The sequence below is a fragment of the Podarcis filfolensis genome (assembly GCF_964270895.1).
Source record: "Podarcis filfolensis genome assembly, chromosome: 7".
In the NCBI taxonomy this organism is placed as follows: Eukaryota; Metazoa; Chordata; class Lepidosauria; order Squamata; family Lacertidae; genus Podarcis; species Podarcis filfolensis.
In genome coordinates, this window is record NC_139603.1 from 5,109,987 (window position 1) to 5,137,744 (window position 27,758).

At 41.1% G+C, this 27,758-nt stretch overlaps 3 protein-coding genes across 3 annotated transcripts; all 3 read left to right on the forward strand.

Annotated features, from left to right (window-relative positions):
- Positions 1-3,842: 3,842 nt before the first annotated feature.
- On the forward strand, positions 3,843-6,296 carry LOC310767370 (protocadherin gamma-A4-like; the record flags this gene model as incomplete). Its single annotated transcript, XM_083624240.1, has 1 exon — positions 3,843-6,296. The coding sequence occupies one exon, from the start codon at positions 3,843-3,845 to the stop codon at positions 6,294-6,296; it is 2,454 nt and encodes an 817-aa protein (XP_083480366.1).
- Positions 6,297-9,173: 2,877 nt separating this feature from the next.
- Positions 9,174-23,772, forward strand: LOC310767371 (protocadherin gamma-B4-like). Its single transcript, XM_083624241.1, has 2 exons — positions 9,174-11,552; positions 21,095-23,772. Exons 1-2 carry the CDS (start codon positions 9,243-9,245, stop codon positions 23,588-23,590), a joined length of 4,806 nt encoding a protein of 1,601 aa, XP_083480367.1. The 5' UTR covers positions 9,174-9,242; the 3' UTR covers positions 23,591-23,772.
- Positions 14,665-17,473, forward strand: LOC310767501 (protocadherin gamma-B5-like; the record flags this gene model as incomplete). Its single annotated transcript, XM_083624541.1, has 1 exon — positions 14,665-17,473. The coding sequence occupies exon 1, from the start codon at positions 15,008-15,010 to the stop codon at positions 17,471-17,473; it is 2,466 nt and encodes an 821-aa protein (XP_083480667.1). The 5' UTR covers positions 14,665-15,007.
- Positions 23,773-27,758: the final 3,986 nt, after the last annotated feature.

Here is a 27,758-nt window from a genome sequence, read left to right on the forward strand (position 1 = left end):
TGCTCCTTTTTCAAAGGCTGGTACCGTATTCCCACCAAATTTTGAAGAAGGGACTTTACCCCACACCTACCAGCTCTGTCTGTCCTCAGAGACCAGGAAAAATGAGTTTGCATTCCTGACACCTAACGTTCAGATTGCAGACAATGTTATCTGTGATGACAAAACTGCTCCACCTTTTACAGGCAGCAGAGAAAACCATTTTAATTCTGAGATGGATAATACAAACATGGTGAGTTTTCATTCTAGATATTATTCACATCTACTGCACTACTTTTAAACTGTGTCTATATATGAAGAACTATATTGTAGATAGTGGATGTATCTTCCAATAGATTCATAATGATGTACAGACTGAGGAAAAGAAATATAATTTCTTTTATAACAGATGCTAAATAGTCCTTGTTTTTCTAGTTGCTTCAACTTTAATGAAGCAATCATTTTATCTATATTAATTCTGACTAATCCTACTGTCATTATAGACGTGCTCTGCAGTTACTTATTTACAGATCTATATATTGCCATCTATATGGATACTTAATAAGATGGATAAATGTGCATATATGTCACAGTCTGGAAGTGACGGGAGTGGAGAAGGAGGAAGGAAGAGGAAGCGATAAATAATTTTGGATCCCACCCACTTAGTTCACATCTTATGATATCATTTCATAGCACCCCTGTGTGCAATGAAAATTGGGGTGCTTTACAATGTCTGCCATTTGATACTGCAATATTCTTTCACCTTTAATTGCAATGAATACTAGAGGAATTATTTATACACCTAATAGTCAGATAATTAGCAATCTCTTCAGTTTTCATTTGTTCTTACAGCTTGTCACTACCTGCTCAAATTCCCAATCCTCAACTTAGAATTGAAACAATCAGCACCCTTCTGTGATCTTGGGCTGTGCCATTTAAGATTTTGGATAGAGGAATCTAATATTTGAAGATTCCACACATTAACCAAATAACTTCCTACCCAAACAAAATGATCAGGTGAGGAAAGAGGCAAAAACTAACTTAGCACTGACAAGCTAGGGTGGGCATTCAGGTTCAGATCCAGTTATCTGTGTGTGGATACTTTGTTGCTGGATGAGGGTGGATGCATATTCCAAACATTCGGCAAAGCATTTTTCTTAACTTATTTCAGAGATAGGGTGGTGGTAATTTTCTCCATATTTTTGAATTAGTTTGGTCACTCATTTCGAATCATTTGCTATAATTCTACACTTTTATGATTTTTTTAAAAAAAAGGAAAAAAGAATCAGTTTTCAAACCAGTTTAGAAAGAAAGAGATGATAAAGATTTCAGAGAAGCAGAGAATTTGAGAATACTTGATGCTGTTTTATGTGACAAAATCAGAACTGGATAATTCATGTCATGCTTAGCATCACAACACAGTATAAGATAAATTGTTTTTTCCCCTAAACACTTGACAGAATCACATTGCTACAGACATGCTTGATGTCACATGAAGCTCCTAGAAATGTAGTTGTTATGTACTGAAGTTCTCACCCTGAGCCAGCAGGCGGACACTGTAGATAGTTATGCAAATGAAAGATCGAAAGTGACGTTCAGTGGTTGGATAGTTTGTATGCAAATAAAGGATCGAAAGTGACGTTCAGTGATTGGACAGTTTTAGAAAGTTGCTACAGTAACGTTGTACTGGAGCTCTATATAAGCAGGCTGACTGAGCTCTTCAGTTCAGTTCTGTTCTGGCCTCGGAATAAACAAGAGCTGTTTGAAGAATCGCTGTGTCGTCTGATATGTTCACCCACAACTTAACAGTAGTGCTTATAGAAAGAAAGTTCTTGTGGTATAGCAGTTTGACTTTTGAACTAGGGGCCCCTTGAGACAACCTGTTTATTGAGAAGTTATTCTGATTTACTTGCACAAAGCTTACTGGGAAGGTTAGACTATATCTTTCTTGCACGCTTGTTCTGATTTGTTTGCAGGGAGGTTCTGTGACAATGAGCATGGATCCTGATTTGTTTCTGCAGCATTTATACATCTTCCCATGAATCATTCATTCACCTCACTCTTTCCAGTGCATTTCCCTAGCACTTGCCTAACCACAAAAGTCCCATTTTTTACAAACAGATTTATTGTGCAGTGACAGCAAAGCACTTCAGTCCAATTTAATTGTGTGCTTGAATCCCTCCCACAAAATTCTGAAAGTTTGGAGGTGAAAGGATTGGGGAGATAAAGGTTAACATCCTCACTCAGCCATGAAGCTCACCGGGTGAACTTGAGCCTGTCACTGACCTATCAACCTAACCAACATCATTTCTATTGTGAAGAGAAAAGAGGGGTGGGGGCCATGTAAGCTCATTGGAGGAAAGGCAAAATATAATTATAATACAAAAAATATTAGGAGTCCTTTAAAATCCATTTTTGTATTTATTTGTAGTGCTCTGCCCTGTTTGAGACTGCATGTAAACATTTCAATCAGAAAAACACTATTGTTTAAAATAGGATTCAGCAATTCTTAGGATTCAGGATTCTCTCTCTCTCTCTATCTGTGTGTGTGTGTGTGTGTGTGTGTGTGTTTCTACACATACACACACACACTCCTATGCTTGAACGCAGTGGATCTTCTGAGAGATAAACTACTTGTTACATAGGAGCTCTGCATTTGGTGATCCTGATATAATTTTCTTCTTTGTAGAAGGAGTCGTGAAGGTTTTCTAATTTTGATCAGGGCCACAACATGAGAATGGGCGGGTCTAATGTTTTTCTCTGTGCCATAACCTCAGTGCAGATCACCCAAAGCAACATGTTGGGGGGAAATGAGGCCCAATTAGGTACCCCCTGCATCACGGCACTGATCCAAGTCACAGGGTCCACACATACTATTTTAATGCACCGGTACCATGTATTCGGCCTTGAGTTAATGTGCATATGAATGTGTATGTTATGGGCACAACCCTTCCTGTTACCTTATCCTTATATTTATTGAGATAAAGTTGCCCTGAGCAAATCTGGGGGCATGGGTGGCATAAACATTTTTAAAATAAATATTTTGGAAACATATTTTATCATTATTTTATTCCCATAATTTAAGAGTTATCTATTTTTATAAGAGAGTTGGTTTAAATTCTAGATAGCACAGAAAAGATTTATGATCACATGTGTGCATGTATATATACACATGAGTTTCTAGCTGGATTCCACATTATTTAAAATCCGAACAGAAAAAATGCTTATTAAAGTACCAGAAAATATCAGGGAAACATATTTCATGATATTTCAGACAAGATCGTCACAGTGTCTACCATAGTCCAACTTCCAAGAGACTGTGTGGAGAGTAACAGCCTACGATAGCAGGATAATGATTATAAGCAGAGAACAATCAGTTTCCATGGTCAGAAATGCGATTCAATCATGAACCTGGATTGCTACAAAATGTCACACAAATGGAGTGGGAGTTTTTATCTAGTCATCTACTGTACTTGCAGCTGATGTATCAGGATGAGAAATGGAAGAATGATGTATCAGGAAGGAAAATGGCATTTCAGAAAGCACCAAGAAGATGAAGTTATCGTTTTAGGACTCTGGGTGTCGCTGTTTACCAACCAAGGCTGAACAATTTAGTAAGAGATTCAACTTTCCCATCCAACCGCTTCATTGCAGAAAATGCAGAAAGAGAGATCACACGTACGGAATCTGAACAACTGGAGGATCTTATATTAAATCAAATCTGTATTTTAAATACAGGCAATAGAGATATCTGTGTTGTCTGTGTGTATATATTAAGAATTTCAGTCACATACAGACAAATCTAAAATATAGCCACTCTGTCAAAGAAGTAGGATCTTCACCTTGGCACAGAAGTACAACTGGCAATGGAAACCTTTTTCCAGGATTGCAGAAGGAGAGCTGTCTTTTGTTTCATTCTGGTTCATGTTTGGCAAGCTGTTACAGGGCAGATTCATTATTCCATCCCTGAAGAAGCAGAAAAAGGTTCTTTCGTGGGGCCCATCGCAAAAGACCTGAAGCTGGAATTAAAAGAGCTTTCACTCCGTGGAGTCCGCATTGTTTCTCGAGGTAGGACACAGTATTTTGCTTTGAATTATAAGAGTGGTCATTTGTACGTCACAGAGAGAATAGACAGAGAGGTGCTCTGTGGACAAGTGGAAAAGTGTGTCTTGAATTTTGATACCATAGTGGGGGATTCAATGAAAGTATATGGTGCTGAAGTGGAAATCACAGATATTAATGACAACGCTCCCACCTTCCATTCAGAGAAACTGGAGCTCAAAATGAGTGAACTCACAGCACCCGGAACCCACTTTCCCCTCGATGAAGCTCAGGATCTAGATTTGGGCACCAATACCCTTCAAGGATACAAACTCAGCAACAGTAGCCATTTCTCCCTAAATGTGCAAGAGGCAGTTGATGGTAGACAATACACTGAATTGGTACTGGAAAGGCCTTTGGACCGTGAAGAGGAAGCTATTCATAATCTGGTCCTCACAGCATATGATGGGGGAGATCCAGTCAGGACAGGAACTGTACAGATTCAAGTGACAGTTTTAGATGCTAATGACAATGCACCAGTTTTTAGCCATCATAGCTATGAAGTAAGCGTTAGGGAAGATACTCCTGTTGGTACCACAGTGGTTATATTAAAAGCCATTGACCTGGATGAAGGTGTCAACAAGGAACTGAAATATTCATTCAGAAAGATCACAGAAAGGGCTTCACAAATATTCCATTTGAATTCACAAACTGGGGTAATTACGCTTGCAAGAGGCTTAGACTACGAGGAGTCTACACTTCATGAAATTGAGGTCCAGGTCCATGATGGTGGTGAACTCTTTGACAAGTCTAAACTTTTGATATTTGTTACTGATGTAAATGACAATGCACCCAAACTGGAAATAACTTCACTTATCAGCTCCATCCCTGAGAACTCTCCACCAGCGACTGCAATAGCCCTTTTGAATGTGCAAGATGAGGATTCGGCAGAGAATGCAGAAGTCACGTGCTCTATCCCCAGCAACCTCCCCTTTCTACTGACAAAAGCCTATGGCAACTACTACAGTTTGGTGACAGCAAGAGCCCTGGACAGAGAGCAGGTGGCAGCCTACAACATCACTGTCACAGTCACGGATCACGGGACCCCTCCACTTTCCACATCGATTGTTATTCCACTTGAGATTTTAGACACAAACGACAACCCTCCACACTTCCTGCAATCCATTTATACTTCTTATTTAATGGAGAACAACCCAAGAGGGGCCTCCATATTTTCCTTGAAGGCTGATGATCCAGACTGTGGAGAGAACTCCAGAGTCACTTATTCCATCATTGAGCACAACATCAGTGACTCCCCAGTATCTTCCTTCCTCTCCATTAACTCTGAGACTGGGATTGTCTATGGCCTGATCTCTTTTGATTATGAGGAGATGAGGGAGATTAAGTTCTTGGTCAAGGCCAGGGACGGAGGTTCTCCACCACTCAGCTCCAACGTCTCAGTGACTCTCTTCATCCTGGACCAGAATGACAACGCTCCCCAAATCCTATACCCCTCCCCTCCCACTGATGGCTCCACAGGGATAGAGCTGGCCCCTTGCTCCTCAGAGCCAGCCTACCTGGTCACTAAGGTGGTGGCCGTGGATGCGGACTCTGGCCAGAATGCCTGGCTCTCCTACCAGCTGATCAAGGCCACCGAGCCAGGGCTCTTCACTCTGGGGTTGCACACGGGAGAGATCAGGACAGCCCGCTTCTTTCTGGAGAAAGATGCCCTCAAGCAAAGCCTGGTGGTTTTAGTGAAGGACAATGGGCAGCCACCTCTCTCTGCTTCAGCCACTCTGACTGTGGTGCTGGCTGACGCCATCCCTGCAGTCCTCTCAGACCTGAGCAGCATCTCAGCTCCTGTAGAGCCTCCATCTGACCTCACCTTCTACCTGGTCCTTGCAGTGGCTTTTGTTTCCTGCTTGTTCTTCACTTTCCTCCTTGTGTTACTGGCCATCAAGTTGCACAGGTGGAGAAATTCTCAAATGTTTGAGTCGGGGAGTGTGAATTTCAGTGGGGCTCCCGTCTCGCAGTTTGTGGGAATTGATGGAGTCCGAGCATTTCTGCACTCCTACTGCCAGGAGGTTTCACTCACCACAGACTCAAGGAAAAGTCAGTTTAATATTTCTAAGGCAAATTATTCCAATACGCTGAGCAATAAAGATACATGTGAAATAAAGGATCCCTTCCTCATTGCTGAAGATACTAATAGCAGTAATGGAGATTCAGCCAATACGCAGGTGAGCTATCCCTTTCAGATCTGGGGTCTGAGGTTTTAAATATAATGTCTGCTATTAATTGTTATGTGCTTTTATGAAGAGGGGGTTGGAAGAACATTCTTCCACTCATATTATTTTATCTTTACCAGAAACTTATAGTTTTTGGTATTTGAAAATACCTATGCCACACATACAACAAGCACACCACTTTTCCCCATAAAAACTAGACTTCTCTTGGTCAAAAGAAGTATTTGTCAGAGTCCCCCAGGAAAGAAAGAATCAGAGTGAATGTTTGCTTACTCTCTTTGACAAGAAAAACTATTTCATAGTTGTTATATAAGTAGATTTGAGATCAAAACAATATTATGCATTTATTTGCCTTGTTCGAAGTATAATGTATGCCTAGTTCTTAGATGACACACACTTCTAAGTGAGGACCATACCCAGGTTTTATCACTCACCACTCTTGTGGATGGGGAAATTCATTTCTAACCCCACATATGGTGACAGACCCATAATATGATCAAAACTCATCAGCTGTATTTTCCCAATGGAAGCCTGAGACAGTTCAGGAGTTTGAGATGATTGGGAAGCTTTAGAACATGCTAAATTAAAACATTACAGTCATTATACAACAACTGCATTAATCGAATCTTATTGAGAAGTATGCAAACCTTTGGAGTTAATTATGTGCTTTCACACCTTGAGTATAAAATCTAGGGCTAGTTCATGTGAACAACTACATCACTTGTTAACTGTGTGAACACAGTTTGATCACTTGGCAGCTGAACTGATATGCTGGATTTGTTTCAGAACATTCAGCCATTTTATTTGTGGTGTGACATCTGTGTTCACACTAGATGCTGCAGTCATCAAATGATAAATATGCACATGTGAACCGGGACCTACTGTCATCTGTTTGTAAACCAATTTCATTGCAGTCTTTGATTCTCCATAATATTAAATATTTAGTTATAGGAATTTGGCTTTATGTGACAGAGTATATTATCTTTAACCAGCAGTCTATGCATAGTGATTTCAGTTTATGTTTTTACCAGTTTAGGAGAAAGAAAAGAATGAGAAATATCTAGAAAAAGTATCTCAAGTATGAACAGAATATGTTTCACATAAGTAGACGTTTTAATAATAAGTGTATTGTGTCAATGCTTAAGTATGACAGCTTTGAGAGGTTCTATATTTGAAGCCTGTGGTGCAATGGACAGAATGTTGAACCATGGAATCTTGAGTTCAAATAATTACTCATCCAAAAAGAAGCTCACTGGGCAGCGCTGGTCACATCTCTCTCAGCCTGGCCTTTCTCCAGGGTTGTTGAGAAGATAAAATGGAATGATCCCACACTCACATACCTCTAAGCTGCCCTGAACTTCTTGGAGGAAAAGTGGGATAAACAGGTGACCAATAATAATCTCTACTCCCCCACATTTGGAATTCTATAGCTGAGTGGTGGAATTCTATAGTTTGTTGTACTCAGAAGGTCCCAGATTCAATTCTTACCCTCTCCAGCTAAAGGATCTCCAGGAACATAGCTGGGAACGATCTCTCCATGAGACCGAGAAGAGCCACTTGATGGAAAATGTGGTCTTCTCTGGTGTCTCATCTTAGAACTGTACAGCAGCATAGTTTTTAGGATGTCTGGATTGCTCATGATCCTCCATAATGCTAAGGTGGCAAAGCCAGGGGAACATTGCAGCCTGTATGTATGATATGCAGACAATGTCACTGACACAAGTATTTGGTAAGGTCACAAAGTAAGAGAAGTACATACATGGGTGGTTGGGTTTATTGGCTGCTTGTCCCACTAGCATTAGAACCTGCCTTGCCCTCAATGCCCATCTGAGACAGTCCTGTGCAGAAGGATATATGCCAATGCCAAAAGCAGCAACCCCACATCTCCTTTTCTCTAATCTGTAACATCTAGTCAATCTTGTTGCAATTTTCCTCACTTCATTGGTTGCCACATGCATGGGTGGTGAAGCTTTGAAAGCAATGGCATCATGTTACACCTTTTGTTTTACTTTGAGTTCTTTTGGTGAGAGAGGGAGACACAGAACTGCTGCTTTTGATGCCAGCCACACATCCTTTGAAAGAACATCTAGTTCCAGCCTTAACGCTATTCATTTCCCCAAAAAAGGTTACACAGAGACATCTCTGGTCAGGCAGAAGTGTCCAAATAAAGTATGAGCTTCTGACTGAGAAAATATAAATACTTCTGCAAACTGAATTGTAAAAGTACTACATCTCTGGAAATTTCTGGTATGACAATTTCAGGAGCTAGAATTCGTGGCATTTTTGTTGGCAATAACGAAGGTATTGCCTGACCATGGAGTTTGAAAGTTCTCTTCATAGTCACAGTAGCAGTTCCAAGACATTAAAAGTCACTGGCCAGAATGAAAGAATCTAAAAAGTGAGTCTAAAAAGCAACGAAGTATTAATTCCAAAAGAGCCAAAGGAGGGCATTCTCAAATATCTGGCTCTTTCAGTTGTCCTTTTTCCTGGAACACAAAGATATGATCATACTGGTAGTATTTCTGCTTTTTATTTTCATAACAAAACAACATTTGCAATTCTCTCTCTGAGCCTCAGAGTGTCACTGTTGGCCAGTGTGGTGCCAGAAAAAAGGATAGAGATCTAGCTATGCTTCTCCTCCAAAGTGAGTGTTTCATCAGTTCTATACAGACTGGGCAAAGAGAAAAACACAAAGGCGTTGCAGTCTGCCTGAAAAAAAGGAAAAGGCTCCCAATCCTCACAATCTAAGAAGGAAGGCAGTTTATATTTACTTACAGAGATTTCCTCTGTGCTATTGAGAAACTGAACTGGTCACTACAAGCTGCAGAAAAGGAGGCAGAAAATTTCTCAGTGATCTGGATGGACAAAAGGCAGGAAGAGGATGGCAGAACACTCAGAAGGCAAGTACTGCTTCTCTTATTTTTGCCTTTCTCCTGCTGGGCTGCCTCAGAGCAGATTCGCTATTCTATCCCTGAGGAGATGGCAAAGGGTTCGATTGTGGGGAATCTTGCCAAAGATTTGGGACTGAATGCCAGAGATCTAGGAAGGCGCAATCTGCATGCTGCCTCTGTGAACAAAATGCAGTATTTCAGTATAAGTGCAGACAATGGAAACCTTTATGTGAATGACAGAATTGATAGGGAGGAAATATGTGGCACAACTCTACTCTGCCTTATAAATTTTGAAGTGGTGATGGAAAATCCTTTAAATGTTTTCCATATAACAATAGTTATACAGGATATTAATGATAATGCACCACAGTTCCTCAGTGATATAACCAACTTGGAGATTGTAGAATCAACTGTTCTAGGAACCAGATTTCTCCTTGGGAAAGCAGAAGATCCTGATATTGGGTTGAACTCTCTCCAGAATTACCAGCTGAGCTCCAACCAGTACTTCACCTTGGAAGTAAGGGAGAGAAAAGATGGAAATAAATATGCAGAATTAGTGCTAAGTAAAGTTATGGATCGAGAAAGTGAACAGACTATTCACTTGATCCTTACAGCCTTGGATGGCGGCGAACCAAGAAAAACTGGGACTGTCCAGATACGGATTAATGTCACAGATGCCAATGACAACCCACCTGTTTTCACTCAGGAGGTGTACAAAGTCAATTTACCTGAAAATGTTCCTGTTGGGTCACTTGTGCTCCAGGTTGTAGCCTCAGATAAGGACGAAAGCTCTTATGCTCAGATAAGGTATCAATTCAGCAACATAGCAGCAAACACCCACAAGAAATTCAGTTTGGATCCAATTAATGGCATAGTCACTCTTACGGGACTGCTCAACTTTGAGGAAACTAAAGAATATACCATGACAGTAGAAGCCAAAGATGGTGGTGGATTGGTGGCACAATCCAACATTGAAATAACTGTGCTTGATGAGAATGATAATGCCCCAGAGGTGACCTTAGCCTCCATGTTCAGCCCTGTTCCTGAAGATTCTCTGCCAGGAACTGTTATTGCTCTGATCAATGTAAATGACAGAGATAGTGGAGATAATGGAAAGGTCACTTGCTATTTACAGGATGATTTACCCTTCAAAATTCTTCCCTCATCTAACAATTACTTCAAACTCCAGACAGACAGTCTCCTGGACAGAGAAAGAGCTCCTGCATATAATATTACAATCACAGCCACTGATAGAGGAACTCCAACTCTTTCCACACACAAAACAATCTCACTACAGATCTCAGATATCAATGATAATGCCCCTGCTTTTCAGAGATCAACCTACAGCATCTATGTGCCAGAAAACAATCCTTCAGGTGCCTCCATTTTCACCATCAAAGCCTCTGATCCCGATATGGATCAGAACTCACGGATCACATACTCCATCCTCAACAGCAACATTGAGGAGCTTCCCATCTCCTCCTATATCTCCATTAATTCTGAGACCGGCACCATCTATGCCCAGAGATCCTTTGACTATGAACAATTCAGAGAGTTCCGGCTGCAAGTGAAGGCCCAAGATGGGGGTTCTCCCCCTCTCAGCAGCAATGTGACCGTCAGGGTGTTTGTTCTTGACAGGAATGATAACAGTCCTCGTATCCTGTCCCCCTCACAAGAGGCCAAGGGCTCAGCCTTGTTTGAGATGGTGCCTCGTTCGGCCGAGGCAGATTATCTTGTCACCAAGGTGGTGGCCGTGGATGCAGATTCTGGACACAACGCCTGGCTCTCCTACCACCTGACTCAGGCCACTGAGCCAGCACTCTTCACGGTTGGTTCTCATACTGGAGAGATCAGGACAGCCAGGGCCTTTGTGGAGAGAGACGCTGTGAAACAGAGACTGGTCATTATGGTGAAGGATAACGGGCAGCCGTCTCTCTCGGCCACCATTACTCTGAACCTGGTGTTTGCTGAGAACTTTCAGGAGGCCCTTCCAGAAATGAAGAGCCAACCCAGCAGCTCAGAGTATCAGTCTGACCTGCAGTTCTACTTGGTCCTGGCCTTAGCTGTGATCTCCTTCTTGTTCCTCTTGACTGTGATTCTGGCCGTTACAATGAAGCTCCGTCAATCAGGGCATCCCAGGTTCCTACAGTGCTTTGGTCCTGTTCCCCATTCCAAGAATGGTGCCATCTTCCCACCCAACTTTGAAGATGGGACTTTGCCCTATTCCTACCAGCTGTGTCTGTCTTCTGAGTCCAGGAAGAATGAGTTTACCTTCCTGACACCAAATATACAGATTGCAGAGAATATTCTTAGCAGTGAGAAACCTGCTGTGCCTTTTACAGGCAATGTAGGAAACAATTTTGATTCTGCAGTAGATAATGGAGAACAGGTAAGGTTTGTTTTCTGAAATTAAATGCCATTATCCATCATTCTTTGCCATTAGTGACATTGTCACAGTGCTTTTTATCCAGCTAATGTGACTGCCTTTTTGTTTTTCATCATATAAATGAATAGTTTGGCTCTTACATCATTTGGCTTTCATGAATCAGGATGCGTCCTTTTCACTCCATGGGGAAGCTACACATCCATACGGAAGCTTCAAGCCATGCCCTTGAAACTATCTGGTAGAACTTATCTTGTTGTCATTTGAACAACTAGTATTTTGAGGAGTTGACCTTCAACTACTTTCATTAACTTAAATAAAGTGAGGGAAAGAACTTCGTTTTTCACATTACTTGGCTTTGGGGGGGGCAGCAATTTTGGCTTTAGAATCAAAGGAGGGCACCTTGCTATATAGCAGAAAATACTATCACTGTTATTAGTATTACTAGCAAAAAATTTTAAGCAATAGATTTTAAAGACATACACTTTTGAGAGGTTTCTGTAAATTATGCTTTATTTCCTTCTCCATTTTACATTGCCTGTAAAATTAATAGGCATGTGTGTTCTTGCATGAGTGATGTAAAAAAAAGTCAAGTCAAGACTGACTGATTGACTGACTGACTGACTGGCCTTCTAGAGTAGATTGTGGATATTTCCAGCCCCCATATTCCTTTAAGTGAAACCACATTGCATTAAAGCTCTTTCTAAACAACTGTCTGAAAGGCGGACAGATAATGTGGGATATTTTGTTAAAGACATGAATTGTGCATTTATTTATTTTTTAAATTTATTTAAAACAAAAATGAAACAACTACATACAGCCAGAGAGTTATCTTCAAATACTCCACAGAGCTTTGCTAAAGTGTATATTCTAAAATCATTTCAATCTTAACAAAAACAAAATGGTACGTAATAACCTCCATCTCTTTGACTGTTGTCCACAACTATAAACATATATTGTATCAGCAGCAGTGCTGGTCTGCAGGGATTATACAAAGGCAAGGAGGAAGGAGGAAAAATAAAATAAAATATGTGCTTCATGCACACCAAACTGTGCTAGGCCAAGGCACATAGCTGTCAACGTTTCCCTTTTTTCAAGAGAAATTCCCTTATTCCAAATAGGATTCCTCGCAAGCAAAGGGGAAAGTTGACAGCTATGCCAAGGCACCGTTCTGCCACAGGCCTCATTGTTTGTATAATCTATAAAGTCATCCAAGACTGCATAAAAGTTATGATATTTCCCCTGGCCTCTTGCTGTCTTCAATTTCCATGTCAGTTTTTTCAATAATGCTACCTGCCAGAATGCACTGCCTGCGTCATGTATGTCTGCCTCATGATTTAGACAATAATAATGATAGTTACCGTGTATATAATATTTATATGTTTCAAAGGGTATTGCATATAATGGGTCAGATTCAGAATTAGTTATCCTTGGACCAAGTTAGTCAAGCAAGACTAATTTAAGTCAAATTTGTTTAAGTGGGGCTACTCTAAGTATGAAGCGGGACGCGGGTGGCAGTGTGAGTTAAACCACGGACCCTTGGACTTGCCGATCAGAAGGTCGGCGGTTCGAATCCCCGCAACAGGGTGAGCTTCTGTTGCTCGGTCCCTGCTCCTGCCAACCTAGCAGTTTGAAAACATGTCAAAGTGCAAGTAGATAAATAGGTACTGCTCCGGTGGGAAGGTAAACGGCGTTTCCGTGCGCTGCTCTGGTTCGTCAGAAGCAGCTTAGTCATGCTGACCACATGACCCGGAAGCTGTACGCCGGCTCCCTCGGCCAGTGAAACAAGATGAGCGCCGCAACCCCAGAGTCGGTCACTACTGGACCTAATGTTTAGGGGTCCCTTTACCTTTACCTTACTCTAAGTATGATGAAGTCTGGATTTGACACATTATCTTATAATTCTTATATAAGTGAGTTCCTGTCAGAGGCAAAATTCATACCATGAAATTCCTGGTTCACAGTTTTGTTCTTTACATGAGACCAGCTCAATATACATGAAGCATGTTGAATTCTTGAACTGCTCTACCAACATGTTAGCTATGCTGCTTACATGACATGAATGCATGAATCGATGGATAACTGTATTTCTGATCATAGCATTGTGGGATATCTTAGCAGGTACTTGAGTCATTTAAGCCTGCAATGAACCACCCCCTCCAACTCCCTGCTGGGCTCATGGCCAGTAGGGCAGATGTGAGGATGGAGGAGTGTTCTTGCCAGGGTTGGTGCTAGCTGTTGGAAGGATTTAGGGGACAGGACCATGACTGACAATTGCAGTGTGCTCAGCTACCACGTAAACATAGAAAAAGAAGTTTTAAAATGGAGGGGAAAGCTCAGAACATTTGAGGTTCAGCATATAACACCCAGGGCTTATTTATGTAGTTTTGTTCCTTGATTAAATGAAGTTGCATTAACAGCTGGAGACGATATGTAGCTTCCTAAAATACTGAAAGGACCGTAGTGATTTCTGAGTAGCTTTCTGGTTGTCCTGTCCCACCCCAACTCCCCGCCGGCAAAATAGGGGTCTCCATATTGTTTGCATATGTAGAGGGGATGACCCATATCTGTGATATTGTGAAGTAACTGGGGTGTTGTGTAAGGTAAAAAGCACACAACACAAAGTAAATGAAATCAGCAAAGTGTCTATCGTAACTGGACAAAAGGGCAGGTGGGGGAAATGGCAAAGGTAAATACTGACACAGTACATCTGTTGAAGGAGAAAGCTACACAAACAGACCAGAAATCGTGTGGGCATAAGGTGACAAAATAGGACTTGAGATGTGGCACTATTTTCAGTGAAATTATGTAAAGATAAACACAATTTTCAGACACATCCTTAGGCTTTCCACACACAGTCTAAGATGCCTGTAAATACCTAATACAATATTTTTCTAATTTGTTTTAAAGTCTTTTATTATAAACAACAATATCATTCTCATACTGCTGTCTGCTATTCTGATTTTTTCTAAAGAAATAGTGGAAATAGTGCTATAAATTCATCACTGCATTTTCTTTGCTGCAAATATTAATTTGAAGCTGGTTCCTTTTAACCTATTGTAATGGTGAACAGATAACACTTTCTAACAGGCATATTCAGAAAACCTGTATGAGAATATGGTCTGAGTCATTACTTTAAAATACCACCATGCCATGTCATGAATTAGGGAAGAAAAATCACTGGGAAAAGATTGCAGTTCTCTGCTTCAGACTCACAGTGTCACTGTTGGACAAGGCGGCAATCGAAGGGCAGCTGAAGTTCCACTGATGCTTTCTGCAGAGAGATCTCTTTGTCCCAAACTGCACTTCGGGAATACCAGCAGACGCTGGAACAAACGTTTCAGCTGGAAAAAAGAAAACACTGCAGCATATACAAATTAAACCAAAGGATCCAGTTCTTTTTTTACTGGGGAAAATCTCCTGTTTTCGTGGAAATCTGAAATCCTGTGCTCATCAAAGAGAAGAGGAAAATGAAGGTGAGAGGAATCCTTCATGGAGAGAGCTTTCAAACACCAGGAAGGCATATAACACTTCTGATATTTTCATCTTTGTTCTGTAGAGCAGTTTTGGAAGAGGTTCACTATTCCATCCCTGAGGAGATGGCAAGGGGGTCTTTGGTGGGAAATCTTGCCAAGGATCTGGGACTGAATGCCAGAGAACTGAAGAGCAGAAACCTGCATATCATTTCTGAAGGTAAAAAGCCATATTTCACTATCAATGCTGAAAATGGAAACCTGTATGTGAATGAGAGGATTGATCGTGAGGGAATGTGTAGAGAGAGCACACACTGCATTATTGATTTTGAAGCTGTGGTGGAAAAGCCATTGAATGTTTTCCATGTAAGTGTAGCAATTCAGGACATTAATGATAATGCCCCACAATTCTTAGAAGCCAATATTAGACTGGAAATAATTGAGTCCACATTGCCAGGTGCTAGATTTCTCCTTGGGAAAGCTGAAGATCCTGATATTGGGATTAATTCTCTTCAAAACTACCAGTTAAACATAAATCAGTTCTTTGTATTAGAAATTAAACACAGTCTAGATGGCCATAAAAATGCAGAGTTGGTCCTGCAAAAACCTTTGGATCGGGAAAGTGAGCACTCGCTTCAGTTGATCCTTACAGCTCTTGATGGAGGTGAACCCAAAAAAACTGGGACTGCCCAGATATGGATTAACATCACAGATGCCAATGACAACCCACCAGTCTTCACTCAAGAGGTTTATACAGTTAGCCTGAGGGAAAATTCCCCTGTGGGGTCCCCAATACTCCAAGTAAAAGCCTCTGATAGGGATGAAGGTTCAAATAGTCAGATCCATTACACATTCAGTAAAGTCCCAGAAAAAGTCTATGAAAAATTTAGACTAGATCCACAAAGTGGAACAATTACAATTAAGGAGACCCTTGACTTTGAGGAAACAGAGAAGTACACTATGGCAGTTGAAGCAAGAGATGGAGGTGGATTAGTGGCTCACTGTAATGTTGATATAAAGATTATAGATGAGAATGATAATGCTCCAGAAATTATTCTAGCCTCCTTATCTTCTCCAATTCCCGAAGATTTTGTTTCTGGAACAGTAATAGCTCTCATCAACGTAAAGGATAGGGATTCAAGAGAAAATGGAAAGATCACCTGCCACTTACAAAGTAATGTACCATTTAAAATAGTGTCAACATCTAAGAACTACTACAAAATCCTTACAGACAGTCCTTTGGACAGAGAAAAAGCCTCAGGATACAACATCACAATCACGGCCACCGACAAAGGTAGCCCCCCTCTCTCCTCCAACAAAACTATCTCCCTGCAGATTTCAGATATCAATGACAACCCCCCTGCCTTTGAAAAATCAACTTACAGTGTCTTTGTGCCTGAAAACAATCCCTCAGGTGCCTCCATTTTTGCCCTCAAAGCCTCGGACCTGGATCTGGACCACAACTCACGTATCACTTACTCCATCCTCAACAGCAACATGGAGGAGCTGCCTCTCTCCTCTTATGTCTCCATCAACTCTGAGACGGGAACTATCTATGCACAGCGCTCCTTTGACTATGAGCAATTCAGGGAGTTTCAGATCCAAGTGAAGGCCCAAGATGGCGGCTCTCCCTCTCTCAGCAACAACACCACCGTGTGGGTGTACATTTTGGATCAGAACGATAACAACCCTCGCATTCTGTATCCTGTCCCGGGTGCTGAGGGCTCTGCCTTGTTTGAGATGGTTCCTCATTCAGCAGAGCCAGGCTACCTAGTGACCAAAGTGGTGGCTGTGGACGCGGACTCTGGGCACAATGCCTGGCTCTCCTACCAAGTGCTTCAGGCCACAGAGCCGGCCCTCTTCACCATTGGGACCCACACGGGAGAGATCAGGACGTCACGAGCCCTTCTGGAGAAAGATGCTGTGAAACAGAAGCTGGTCATCTTGGTGAAGGACAATGGGAAGGCTCCGCTCTCAGCTACTGTGGTCCTCAACCTCGTGGTTGCTGAGAACTTCCAAGAGGCACTTCCAGAAATGACTAGGCAATCCAGTGACACAGAGCATCATTCTGACCTCCAGTTTTACTTGGTGCTGGCTTTGGCATTGATCTCATTTTTATTCCTCCTGACGGTGATACTGGTCATTGTCATGAAACTTCGACAATCAGGAAATCCCAAATTATTCCAATGCTTTGAACCTAATGCTTTTTCTAAGGCACAGGTCATATTTCCACCAAACTATGAAGAAGGAACTTTACCTTATTCCTACCAACTCTGCCTATCGTCAGAGATGGGGAAAGAGCAGATCTCTTTCCCGAAATCCCATATCCAGGTGGCAGAAAACTTGCTATGCAATGATAGCTCTCAGGTGGTTCTTGTGGATGGCAACTGTGGAGATGCCAATGCCAAAGAGGAGGTTGGTGAGCAGGTAAGCTTTGCTTTCAGAAACAGCCTTACCTTATAGCAATAAAACTAATATTTTTATTTTGTTTTACTATATAAGGGGCCAGGAAAATTAAATTACAGTGTTAACAGCAGTTGTTCTGATTGTGAAGAACTTTCCCTACACATAGAAATGCTAGATGCAGCATAAATTCTGAGGCATACAATAATGTCAGAGTGAGTCTTCATCTCTGGAATTAAAGGAAATGTAGGCATGCATACAGCTTGAGTGTTCAATCTTCCTGTGGGGTATTATCCCTTATCAATTAAAAATAAGGATTTGTACTTTTTCACTCACACAAAGCACAGTTTATTTGTCCTGTTATGATCAACTTAACTGAAGAATGCATAAAACATGAATGCTTCCTATTTATTTGTTGTATAATTTTGGGCGGTGTGTGGCTTCTCTGGAGGATTCATAAAAAGAAGTTGTGTGAAATACAGCAACCACAGAAAAAGGCATCCCAAATGATCCATGGGTGCAACAACTTCTGTAGGGATACTTAGTTTAGATAAAATACAAGAAGGGAAGTGAGACAGCTGTATAGAATTATGAACGAGGTTGAGAAAATGAATAGAGAGATCCCCCTGCCCCATATTACTGGAGCCTGTGGCCATTGGGTGAAGCTGAATATTGGGAGATTCAGAACAGATAAAAGGAAAACCTTCTTCATACAATACATAGTTAAACTATGGAATTCCTTGTTGACAACTAATTGCAACAACAGATCAGTGAAAATGGATATGGCAGCAAACAATTAGTGTGACTCTTAAGGAACACTTGTATAAGTTTGTTTTTTGATGGTACATGATACTTCTGGGCTTCGTCACATTTATAGAACAGGAAATAAATATGTTGGAAGTACAATTCAACCAATGCTAGGGTGCAATATATTTGGGAGACATGTCCCTAAATTAAGAATTTGTGGGTGGACATGATAAGGGAAATTGAAAGAATAAGAGGATACACTTTGCCAATGGATCCTTCCATTTTCTTATATGATTACTTTAAGGATTTAGAACAACAGAAGACAGATAATTACTCCAACAGTTACTGTCTGTGGCCAGAGCAACTTTTTTTATAACTGAGGGCAGGGGCTAAGAACACCAGCTTTAGGGGAATGGATTACTACAGCATGGAATATTTTATCAATGGTTCAACTAATTAATACAGTAAGAATCAGAGAGGGGAGGCAGTCTGATAACTTTCTGTGTGTTTTTTCATAATTTATTGGTGCAATGAAGTTCAAGATAATGCAGACCCACATATTTTATTTGGACCTTTATGAAGGCCATATGCTTTATTTGAGCTCATAATAGGAATTTAATGATAATTGTATACCCAGCCATTTGGTTTTTATATAAACCATTATTAAATAATTTACTTATTTAAACAAACAAACAATGGAAATCACTACCACAAGATGCAATGATGGTCACCTACTTGGGTGGTTTTAAAGGGGGGTTAGAAAAAAATCATTGTCATGTTGGCTATATTATGTCTAGTAGCAGACACCTCTGACTGTGGACCAAGGGCAGAGCTTTTGAGAGGCATCTGGTTGGCCACAGTGGGAGAAAGGATGTTGGACTCAATAGAGCTCTGGCCTGATCCAGCAGGGCTTTTCTTATGTTTTTATGAAATAGAATTGTGTGCAATGTTTCTGTGTGATAGACTAGCAGATGAAAATAGGATTCCTCGCAAGCAAAGGGGAAAGTTGACAGCTATGCCAAGGCACCGTTCTGCCACAGGCCTCATTGTTTGTATAATCTATAAAGTCATCCAAGACTGCATAAAAGTTATGATATTTCCCCTGGCCTCTTGCTGTCTTCAATTTCCATGTCAGTTTTTTCAATAATGCTACCTGCCAGATTGCACTGCCTGCGTCATGTATGTCTGCCTCATGATTTAGACAATAATAATGATAGTTACCGTGTATATAATATTTATATGTTTCAAAGGGCATTGCATATAATGGGTCAGATTCAGAATTAGTTATCCTTGGACCAAGTTAGTCAAGCAAGACTAATTTAAGTCAATTTTATTTAAGTCGGGCTACTTTAAGTATGATGAAGTCTGGATTTGACACATTATCTTATAATTCTTATATAAGTGAGTTCCTGTCAGAGGCAAAATTAATACCATGGAATTCCTGGTTCACAGTTTTGTTCTTTACATGAGACCAGCTCAATATACATGAAGCATGTTGAATTCTTGAACTGCTCTACCAACATGTTAGCTATGCTGCTTACATGACATGAATGCATGAATCGATGGATAACTGTATTTCTGATCATAGCATTGTGGGATATCTTAGCAGGTACTTGAGTCATTTAAGCCTGCAATGAACCACCCCCTCCAACTCCCTGCTGGGCTCATGGCCAGTAGGGCAGATGTGAGGATGGAGGAGTGTTCTTGCCAGGGTTGGTGCTAGCTGTTGGAAGGAATTAGGGGACAGGACCATGACTGACAATTGCAGTGTGCTCAGCTACCACGTAAACATAGAAAAAGAAGTTTTAAAATGGAGGGGAAAGCTCAGAACATTTGAGGTTCAGCATATAACACCCAGGGCTTATTTATGTAGTTTTGTTCCTTGATTAAATGAAGTTGCATTAACAGCTGGAGACAATATGCAGCTTCCTAAAATACTGAAAGGACCATAGTGATTTCTGAGTAGCTTTCTGGTTGTCCTGTCCCACCCCCACTCCCCGCCGGCAAAATAGGGGTCTCCATATTGTTTGCATATGTAGAGGGGATGACCCATATCTGTGATATTGTGAAGTAACTGGGGTGTTGTGTAAGGTAAAAAGCACACAACACAAAGTAAATGAAATCAGCAAAGTGTCTATCGTAACTGGACAAAAGGGCAGGTGGGGGAAATGGCAAAGGTAAATACTGACACAGTACATCTGTTGAAGGAGAAAGCTACACAAACAGACCAGAAATCGTGTGGGCATAAGGTGACAAAATAGGACTTGAGATGTGGCACTATTTTCAGTGAAATTATGTAAGGATAAACACAATTTTCAGATACATCCTTAGGCTTTCCACACACAGTCTAAGAAGCCTGTAAATACCTAATACAATATTTTTCTAATTTATTTAAAAGTCTTTTATTATAAACAACAATATCATTCCCATACTGCAGTCTGCTATTCTGATTTTTTCTAAAGAAATAGTGGAAATAGTGCTATAAATTCATTACTGCTTTTTCTTTGCTGCAAATATTAATTTGAAGCTGATTCCTTTTAACCTATTGTAATGGTGAACAGATAACACTTTCCAACAGGCATATTCAGAAAACCTGTATGAGAATATGGTCTGAGTCATTACTTAAAATTACTACTATGTAATGTCATGAATTAGGGAAGAAAAATCACTGGGAAAAGATTGCAGTTCTCTGCTTCAGACTCACAGTGTCACTGTTGGACAAGGCGGCAATCCAAGGGCAGCTGAAGTTCCACTGATGCTTTCTGCAGAGAGATCTCTTTGTCCCAAACTGCACATCGGGAAAACCAGCAGACGCTGCAACAAACGTTTCAGCTGGAAAACAAGAAAACACTGCAGCATATACAAATTAAGCCAAAGGATCCAGTTCTTTTTTTACTGGCCAAAAAAATATCTCCTGTCTTGGTGGAAATCTGAAATCCTGTGCTCATCAAAGAGAAGAGGAAAATGAAGAGAAGAGGAATCCTTCATGGAGAGAGCTTTCAAACATCAGGAAGGCATATTACCCTTCTGATATTTTCATCTTTGTTCTGTGGAGCAGTTTTGGAAGAGGTTCACTATTCCATCCCTGAGGAGATGGCAAAGGGATCTTTGGTGGGAAATCTTGCCAAGGATCTAGGATTGAATGCCAGAGACCTGAAGAACAGAAACCTGCATATCCTTTCTGAAGGTAAAAAGCCATATTTCACTATCAATGCTGAAAATGGAAACCTATATGTGAATGAGAGGATAGATCGTGAGAGGATGTGTAGAGAGAGCACACACTGCATTATTGATTTTGAAGCTGTGGTCGAAAATCCATTGAATGTTTTCCATGTAACTCTAGCAATCCAAGACATTAATGATAATGCCCCACAATTCTTAGAAGCCAATATTAGACTTGAAATAATTGAATCCACATTGCTAGGTGCCAGATTTCATATTGGGAAAGCTGAAGATCCTGATATTGGGATTAATTCTCTCCAAAATTATCAGTTAAGCCTAAATCAGTTCTTTATATTAGAAATTAAGCATAATCTGGATGGCCATAAATCTGCAGAATTGGTGCTGCAGAAACCTTTGGATCGGGAAAGCGAACACTCCCTTCAGTTGATCCTTACGGCCCTTGATGGAGGTGAACCCAGAAAAACTGGGACTGCCCAGATATGGATTAACATCACAGATGCCAATGACAACCCACCAGTTTTCACTCAAGAAGTTTATACAGTTAGCCTGAGGGAAAATTCCCCTGCGGGGTCCCCCATACTCCAAGTAAAAGCCTCTGATAGGGATGAAGGTTCAAATAGTCAGATCAGTTACACATTCAGTAAAGTCCCAGAAAAAGTCTATGAGAAATTTAGTCTAGATCCACAAAGTGGAATAATTATAATTAAGAAAGCTCTTGATTTTGAGGAAACAGAGAAATACACTATGACAGTTGAAGCAAAAGATGGAGGAGGTTTAGTGGCTCACTGTAATGTTGAAATAAAGATTCTAGATGAGAATGACAATGCTCCAGAGATCATCGTGGCCTCCTTATCCACCCCAGTATCAGAAAACTCTGTTTCTGGAACAATAATTGCTCTCATCAATGTAAAGGATAGGGATTCTGGAGAAAATGGAAGAATTACATGCCATCTACAAAGTAATGTACCATTTAAAATAGCATCAATATCTAAGAACAACTACAAAATCCTTACAGACAGTCCTTTGGACAGAGAAAAAGCCTCAGGATACAACATCACAATCACGGCCACTGACAAAGGTAGCCCCCCTCTCTCCTCCAACAAAACCATCTCCCTGCAGATTTCAGACATCAATGACAACCCCCCTGCCTTTGAAAAATCAACCTACAGTGTCTTTGTACCAGAAAACAATCCCTCAGGTGCCTCCATTTTCTCCATCAAAGCCTTGGACCCAGATCTGGACCGCAACTCACGTATCACTTACTCCATCCTCAACAGCAACATGGAGGAGCTGCCTCTCTCCTCTTACGTCTCCATCAACTCTGAGACGGGAACTATCTATGCACAGCGCTCCTTTGACTATGAGCAATTCAGGGAGTTTCAGATCCAAGTGAAGGCCCAAGATGGCGGCTCTCCCTCTCTCAGCAACAACGCCACCGTGTGGGTGTACATTTTGGACCAGAATGATAACAGCCCCCGCGTTCTGTATCCTGTCCCGGGTGTTGAGGGCTCTGGTTTGTTTGAGATGGTTCCTCACTCGGCAGAGCCAGGCTACCTAGTGACCAAAGTGGTGGCTGTGGACGCGGACTCTGGGCACAATGCCTGGCTCTCCTACCAAGTGCTGCAGGCCACGGAGCCGGCCCTCTTCACCATTGGGACCCACACAGGAGAGATCAGGACGTCACGAGCCCTTCTGGAGAAGGATGCTGTGAAACAGAAGCTGGTGATCTTGGTGAAGGACAATGGGAAGGCTCCGCTCTCAGCTACTGTGGTCCTCAACCTCGTGGTTGCTGAGAACTTCCAAGAGGCACTTCCAGAAATGACTAGGCAATCCAGTGACACAGAGCATCATTCAGACCTCCAGTTTTACTTGGTGCTGGCTTTGGCATTGATCTCATTTTTATTCCTCCTGACGGTGATACTGGTCATTGTCATGAAACTTCGACAATCAGGAAATCCCAAATTATTCCAATGCTTTGAACCTAATGCTTTTTCTAAGGCGCAGGTCATATTTCCACCAAACTATGAAGAAGGAACTTTACCTTATTCCTACCAACTCTGCCTATCGTCAGAGATGAGGAAAGAGCAGATCTCTTTCCCGAAATCCCATATCCAGGTGGCAGAAAACTTGCTATGCAATGATAGCTCTCAGGTGGTTCTTGTGGATGGCAACTGTGGGGATGCCAGTGCCAAAGAGGAGGTTGGTGAGCAGGTAAGCTTTGCTTTCAGAAACAGCCTTACCTTATAGGAATACAACTCATATTTTTATTTCATTTTACTATATAAAGGGGTCAGGAAAATGAAATTACAGTGTTAGCAACCGTTGTCCTGATTGTGAAGAACTTTCCCTACACATAGCTTTTAAGTTGCAATGCTAGACGCAGCATAAATTCTGAGGTGTGCAATAATGGCAGAGTGAGTCTTCATCTCTGGAATTAAAGGAAATGTAAGCATGCATGCACGGAGTGTTCAATCTTCCTGTGGGGTATTAGCGTGTCACCATAAATATATAGTTATTTATACATCCCTCATCAATTAAAAATAAGGATTTGTACTTTTTCACTCACACAAAGCACAGTTTATTTGTCCTGTTATGATCAACTTAACTGAAGAAAGCATAAAACATGAATGCTTCCTATTTATTTGTAGTATAATTTTGGGCTGTGTGTGGCTTCTCTGGAGGATTCATAAAAAGTTGTGTGAAATAACAGCAAGCACAGAAAAAGGCATCCCAAATGATTAATGGGTGCAACAACTTCTGTAGGGAAATTTAGTTTAGATAAAATACAAGAATGGAAGTGAGACAGCTGTATCGAATTATGAATGATGTTGAGAAAATGAATAGAAAGATCCCCCTCCCCCATATTACTGGAGCCTGTGGCCATTGGGTGAAGCTGAACATTGGGAGATTTAGAACAGATAAAAGGAAGACCTTCTTCATACAATGCATAGTTAAACTATGGAATTCCCTGTTCACAACTAATTGCAACAACAGATCAGTGAAACAATTAGTGTGACTCTTAAGGAACACTTGTATAAGTTTGTTTCTTCATGGTACATGACACTTCTGTGGCTTCGTCACATTTATCAAACAGGAAATAAATGTGTTGGAAGTACAATTCAACCAATGCTAGGATGCAATATACTTGGGAGGCATGTCCCTAAATTAAGAATTTGTGGGCGGACACGATAAGGGAAATTGAAAGAATAAGAGGATACACTTTGCCATTGGATCCTTCCATTGTCTTATATGATTACTTTAAGGATTTAGAACAACAGAAGACAGAGAATTACTCCAACAGTTACTGTCTGTGGCCAGAGCAACTATTTGGGGGCAGGGCTAAGAACACTAACTTTAGGGGAATGGATTACTACAGCATGGAATATTTTATCAATGGTTCAACTAATTAATACAGTAAGAATCAGAGAGGGGAGGCAGTCTGATAACTTTCTGCGTTTATTTTCATAATTTATTGGTACAATGAAGTTCAAGATAATGCAGACCCACATACTTTATTTGGATCTTTGTGAAGGCTATATACTTTATTTGAGTTCATAATAGGAATTTAATTATAATTGTATACCCAATACAAATAATTTACCTATTTAAACAAACAAACAATGTAAATCACTATCACAAGATTCAGTGATGGTCACCTACTTGGGTGGTTTTAAAGGGGGATTAGAAAAAAATCATTGTCATGTTGGCTATATTACGTCCAGTAGCAGACACCTCTGACTGTGGACCAAGGGCAGAGCTTTTGAGGGGCATCTGGTTGGCCACAGTGGGAGAAAGGATGCTGGACTCAGTAGAGCTCTGGCCTGATCCAGCAGGGCACTTCTTACGTTTTTATGAATAGAATTGTGTGCAGTGTTTCTGTGTGATAGACTAGCAGATGAAAAACTAGAAGCATGTTGAAAATTAGGCAGCACTCTGGTTGTGATCACTTGGAAATGTCAATTCCGTTCAGTGGGGTTCCAGTTTCAAGGGGATATATGGCAGGCAAAAATATTTTCTAAAAAAAAAATATTTTCTAAAATTATTTTCTAATAAGACCTCTATCATATACTCTTTCAATTAGACACAACTGATTTCTTCTAACACCTCTTGTCTCTCCACTGTTCTCGGTTCCCAAACTTCATGATGCTATTATCATAATAATAATTTTTTATTAATAATAATAATTTACTATTTGTACCCCGCCCATCTGGCTGGGTTTCCCCAGCCACTCTGGGCGGCTTCCACAGAAACCAAAAATACACTAAAATCACACATTAAAAACTTCCCTGAACAGGGCTGCCTTAAGATGTCTTCTGAATGTCAGGTAGTTGTTTATCGCTTTGACATCTGATGGGAGGGTGTTCCACAGGGCGGGCACCGAGAAGGCCCTCTGCCTGGTTCCCTGTAGCTTTGCTTCTCGCAATGAGGGAACCACCAGAAGGCCCTCGGTGCTGGATCGCAGTGTCCGGGCTGAACGATGGAGGTGGAGACCCTCCTTCAGGTATCATAATATGAAATCATGTGTAAAGTGCCAACAAACATTTTATCCTGTTGGATCATGCCTAGCTTGCGTCAAGGTGTTCCGTTGTGCCAAAAGCGGTATAGTCATGCTGGCCACATGACCCGGAAAGCTGTCTGTGGACAAATGCCGGCTCCCTCAGCCTGAAAGAGAGATGAGCGCTGCCACCCCATAGTCGTCTTTGACTGAACTTAACTATCCAGGGCTCCTTTACCCTTTTTTACTGCTGGTAGAGCAACTACAGCCATTGGTCCTGCACTTGTGCTGTGTTCCTGCTTTGATCACAGGGAACAACTGCTAAGCAAGGACATTTGTGTGGCACCAGCAGGTAGGAGGCAGGTGGCAGAGTCTGATGTAGAACCAATACCAGCGAACACACTTTTATCACCTAGTGCAGTCTAGACAGAAGCTACATGTGTTGCATCTTATCTTACCCTCAACAGACAGAGAGAGAACTCTTGGAATAGTAAGTTACTCTTGGAATTCCTACCCAACATTGAAAAGAACTTGTGCTCTGTTCCATAAATGTTGATAGACATCCAACAACATAGAAGAGATAAAAAAGAGAATAATTTCAGTAGGTTGTTTATATTAATTCTATTTAAGAAAAAAATACAATAGACTTACAGCTCTTGTGCTACTACAGCATAACTATTATCGTAATACATTAATTTTAAGAAAATGTTTTAATATGTAACTGGATATTTATATATTAATGTTTACATATTTCCAATAAAAAAGAAGATGTGAATAACCTTAATGTAATTGCAGTATTAGATACGACCCCAATTTTCACAGTACTGAAGAGCCACGGACATAAATGAGGTTAGCTGTACACTAAGAAAGAACACCAAGGAAAAGCCTTCTCAAATGCTCCACTCAGTGAGCAGAAAGGAAGGTATAGTATGTGCTGGAGAAATATCTGCATTTATTCACCTCTGTCTATTTTCATAGAACAAAATGCAGTTCCTTGAGTGGTCCTCTAAGTGTCAGTGTTGGCCAGTATGAGAGCCAGAGAGAGGATAGAGATCCAGTGATGCTTCCTGGACTGCAGTAACTCCCATCACTGTTGTTCAGATCAGACCAACTGAAGAGCACAGAGACAGGGAACTCTTGCAGAGAAGGAAAAATCTCTTTTGCTTTGCACACATATGAGAACAAGGACAGTTTATTCTTCTTCAGTGATACCTCATGTTGTTTCCTTCATCACTGTGAGAGCTTGAGCATAGGAAACTGAGAAAAGGAAGCAGCCTGTTTTTGAGAGAACCAGCCAGATGGAGAGAAGGCACCCAGGGAATGGCAGGGCGCTCACAAGGCAAGTACTGCTTCTCTCTCTATTGTCTTTTACCTGTTGGGCTGCATCAGAGCAGATTCATTATTCAACCCCTGAGGAGATGGCAAAGGGTTCCGTTGTGGGGAACCTCGCCAAGGACCTGGGACTGAGCACCAAAGAACTAAAACATCGCAATCTGCACACTGTGTCTGTGGCTAAAATGCAGCATTTCAGTATCAATGCAGAGAATGGAAACCTCTATGTAAATGACAGGATTGATAGGGAGGGGATATGTGGCAAAAATCCAAATTGCTTTGTTAATTTTGAAGTTGTGGTGGAAAACCCTTTGAATATTTTTCATGTACTAGTGGAAATACAGGATGTTAATGATAATGCACCCCAATTCCTCAATGATAATATCAGCTTGCAGACAGGTGAGCAAACTTTGCCAGGCACTCGATTTCTCCTTGGGAAAGCAGAAGATCCTGACATTGGGATGAACTCTCTCCAGGATTACCAGCTGAGCTCCAATCAGTACTTCAGTTTGGAAATTAGAGAGAGAAAGGATGGAAATAAATATGCAGAACTGGTGCTACAGAACCCTCTTGATCGAGAACGTGAAC

What these genes read in the sequence shown, in the direction of transcription:
- LOC310767371 (XM_083624241.1), top strand. Translation starts at nt 9,243, where the DNA reads ATGGCAAAGGGTTCGATTGTGGGGAATCTTGCCAAAGATTTGGGACTG. An exon ending in ATGGAGAACAGGTAAGGTTT is followed by an intron (nt 11,553 to 21,094) that starts GTTTTCTGAAAT and finishes GTGGAAATCTGA; the next exon opens with AATCCTGTGCTCATCAAAGA.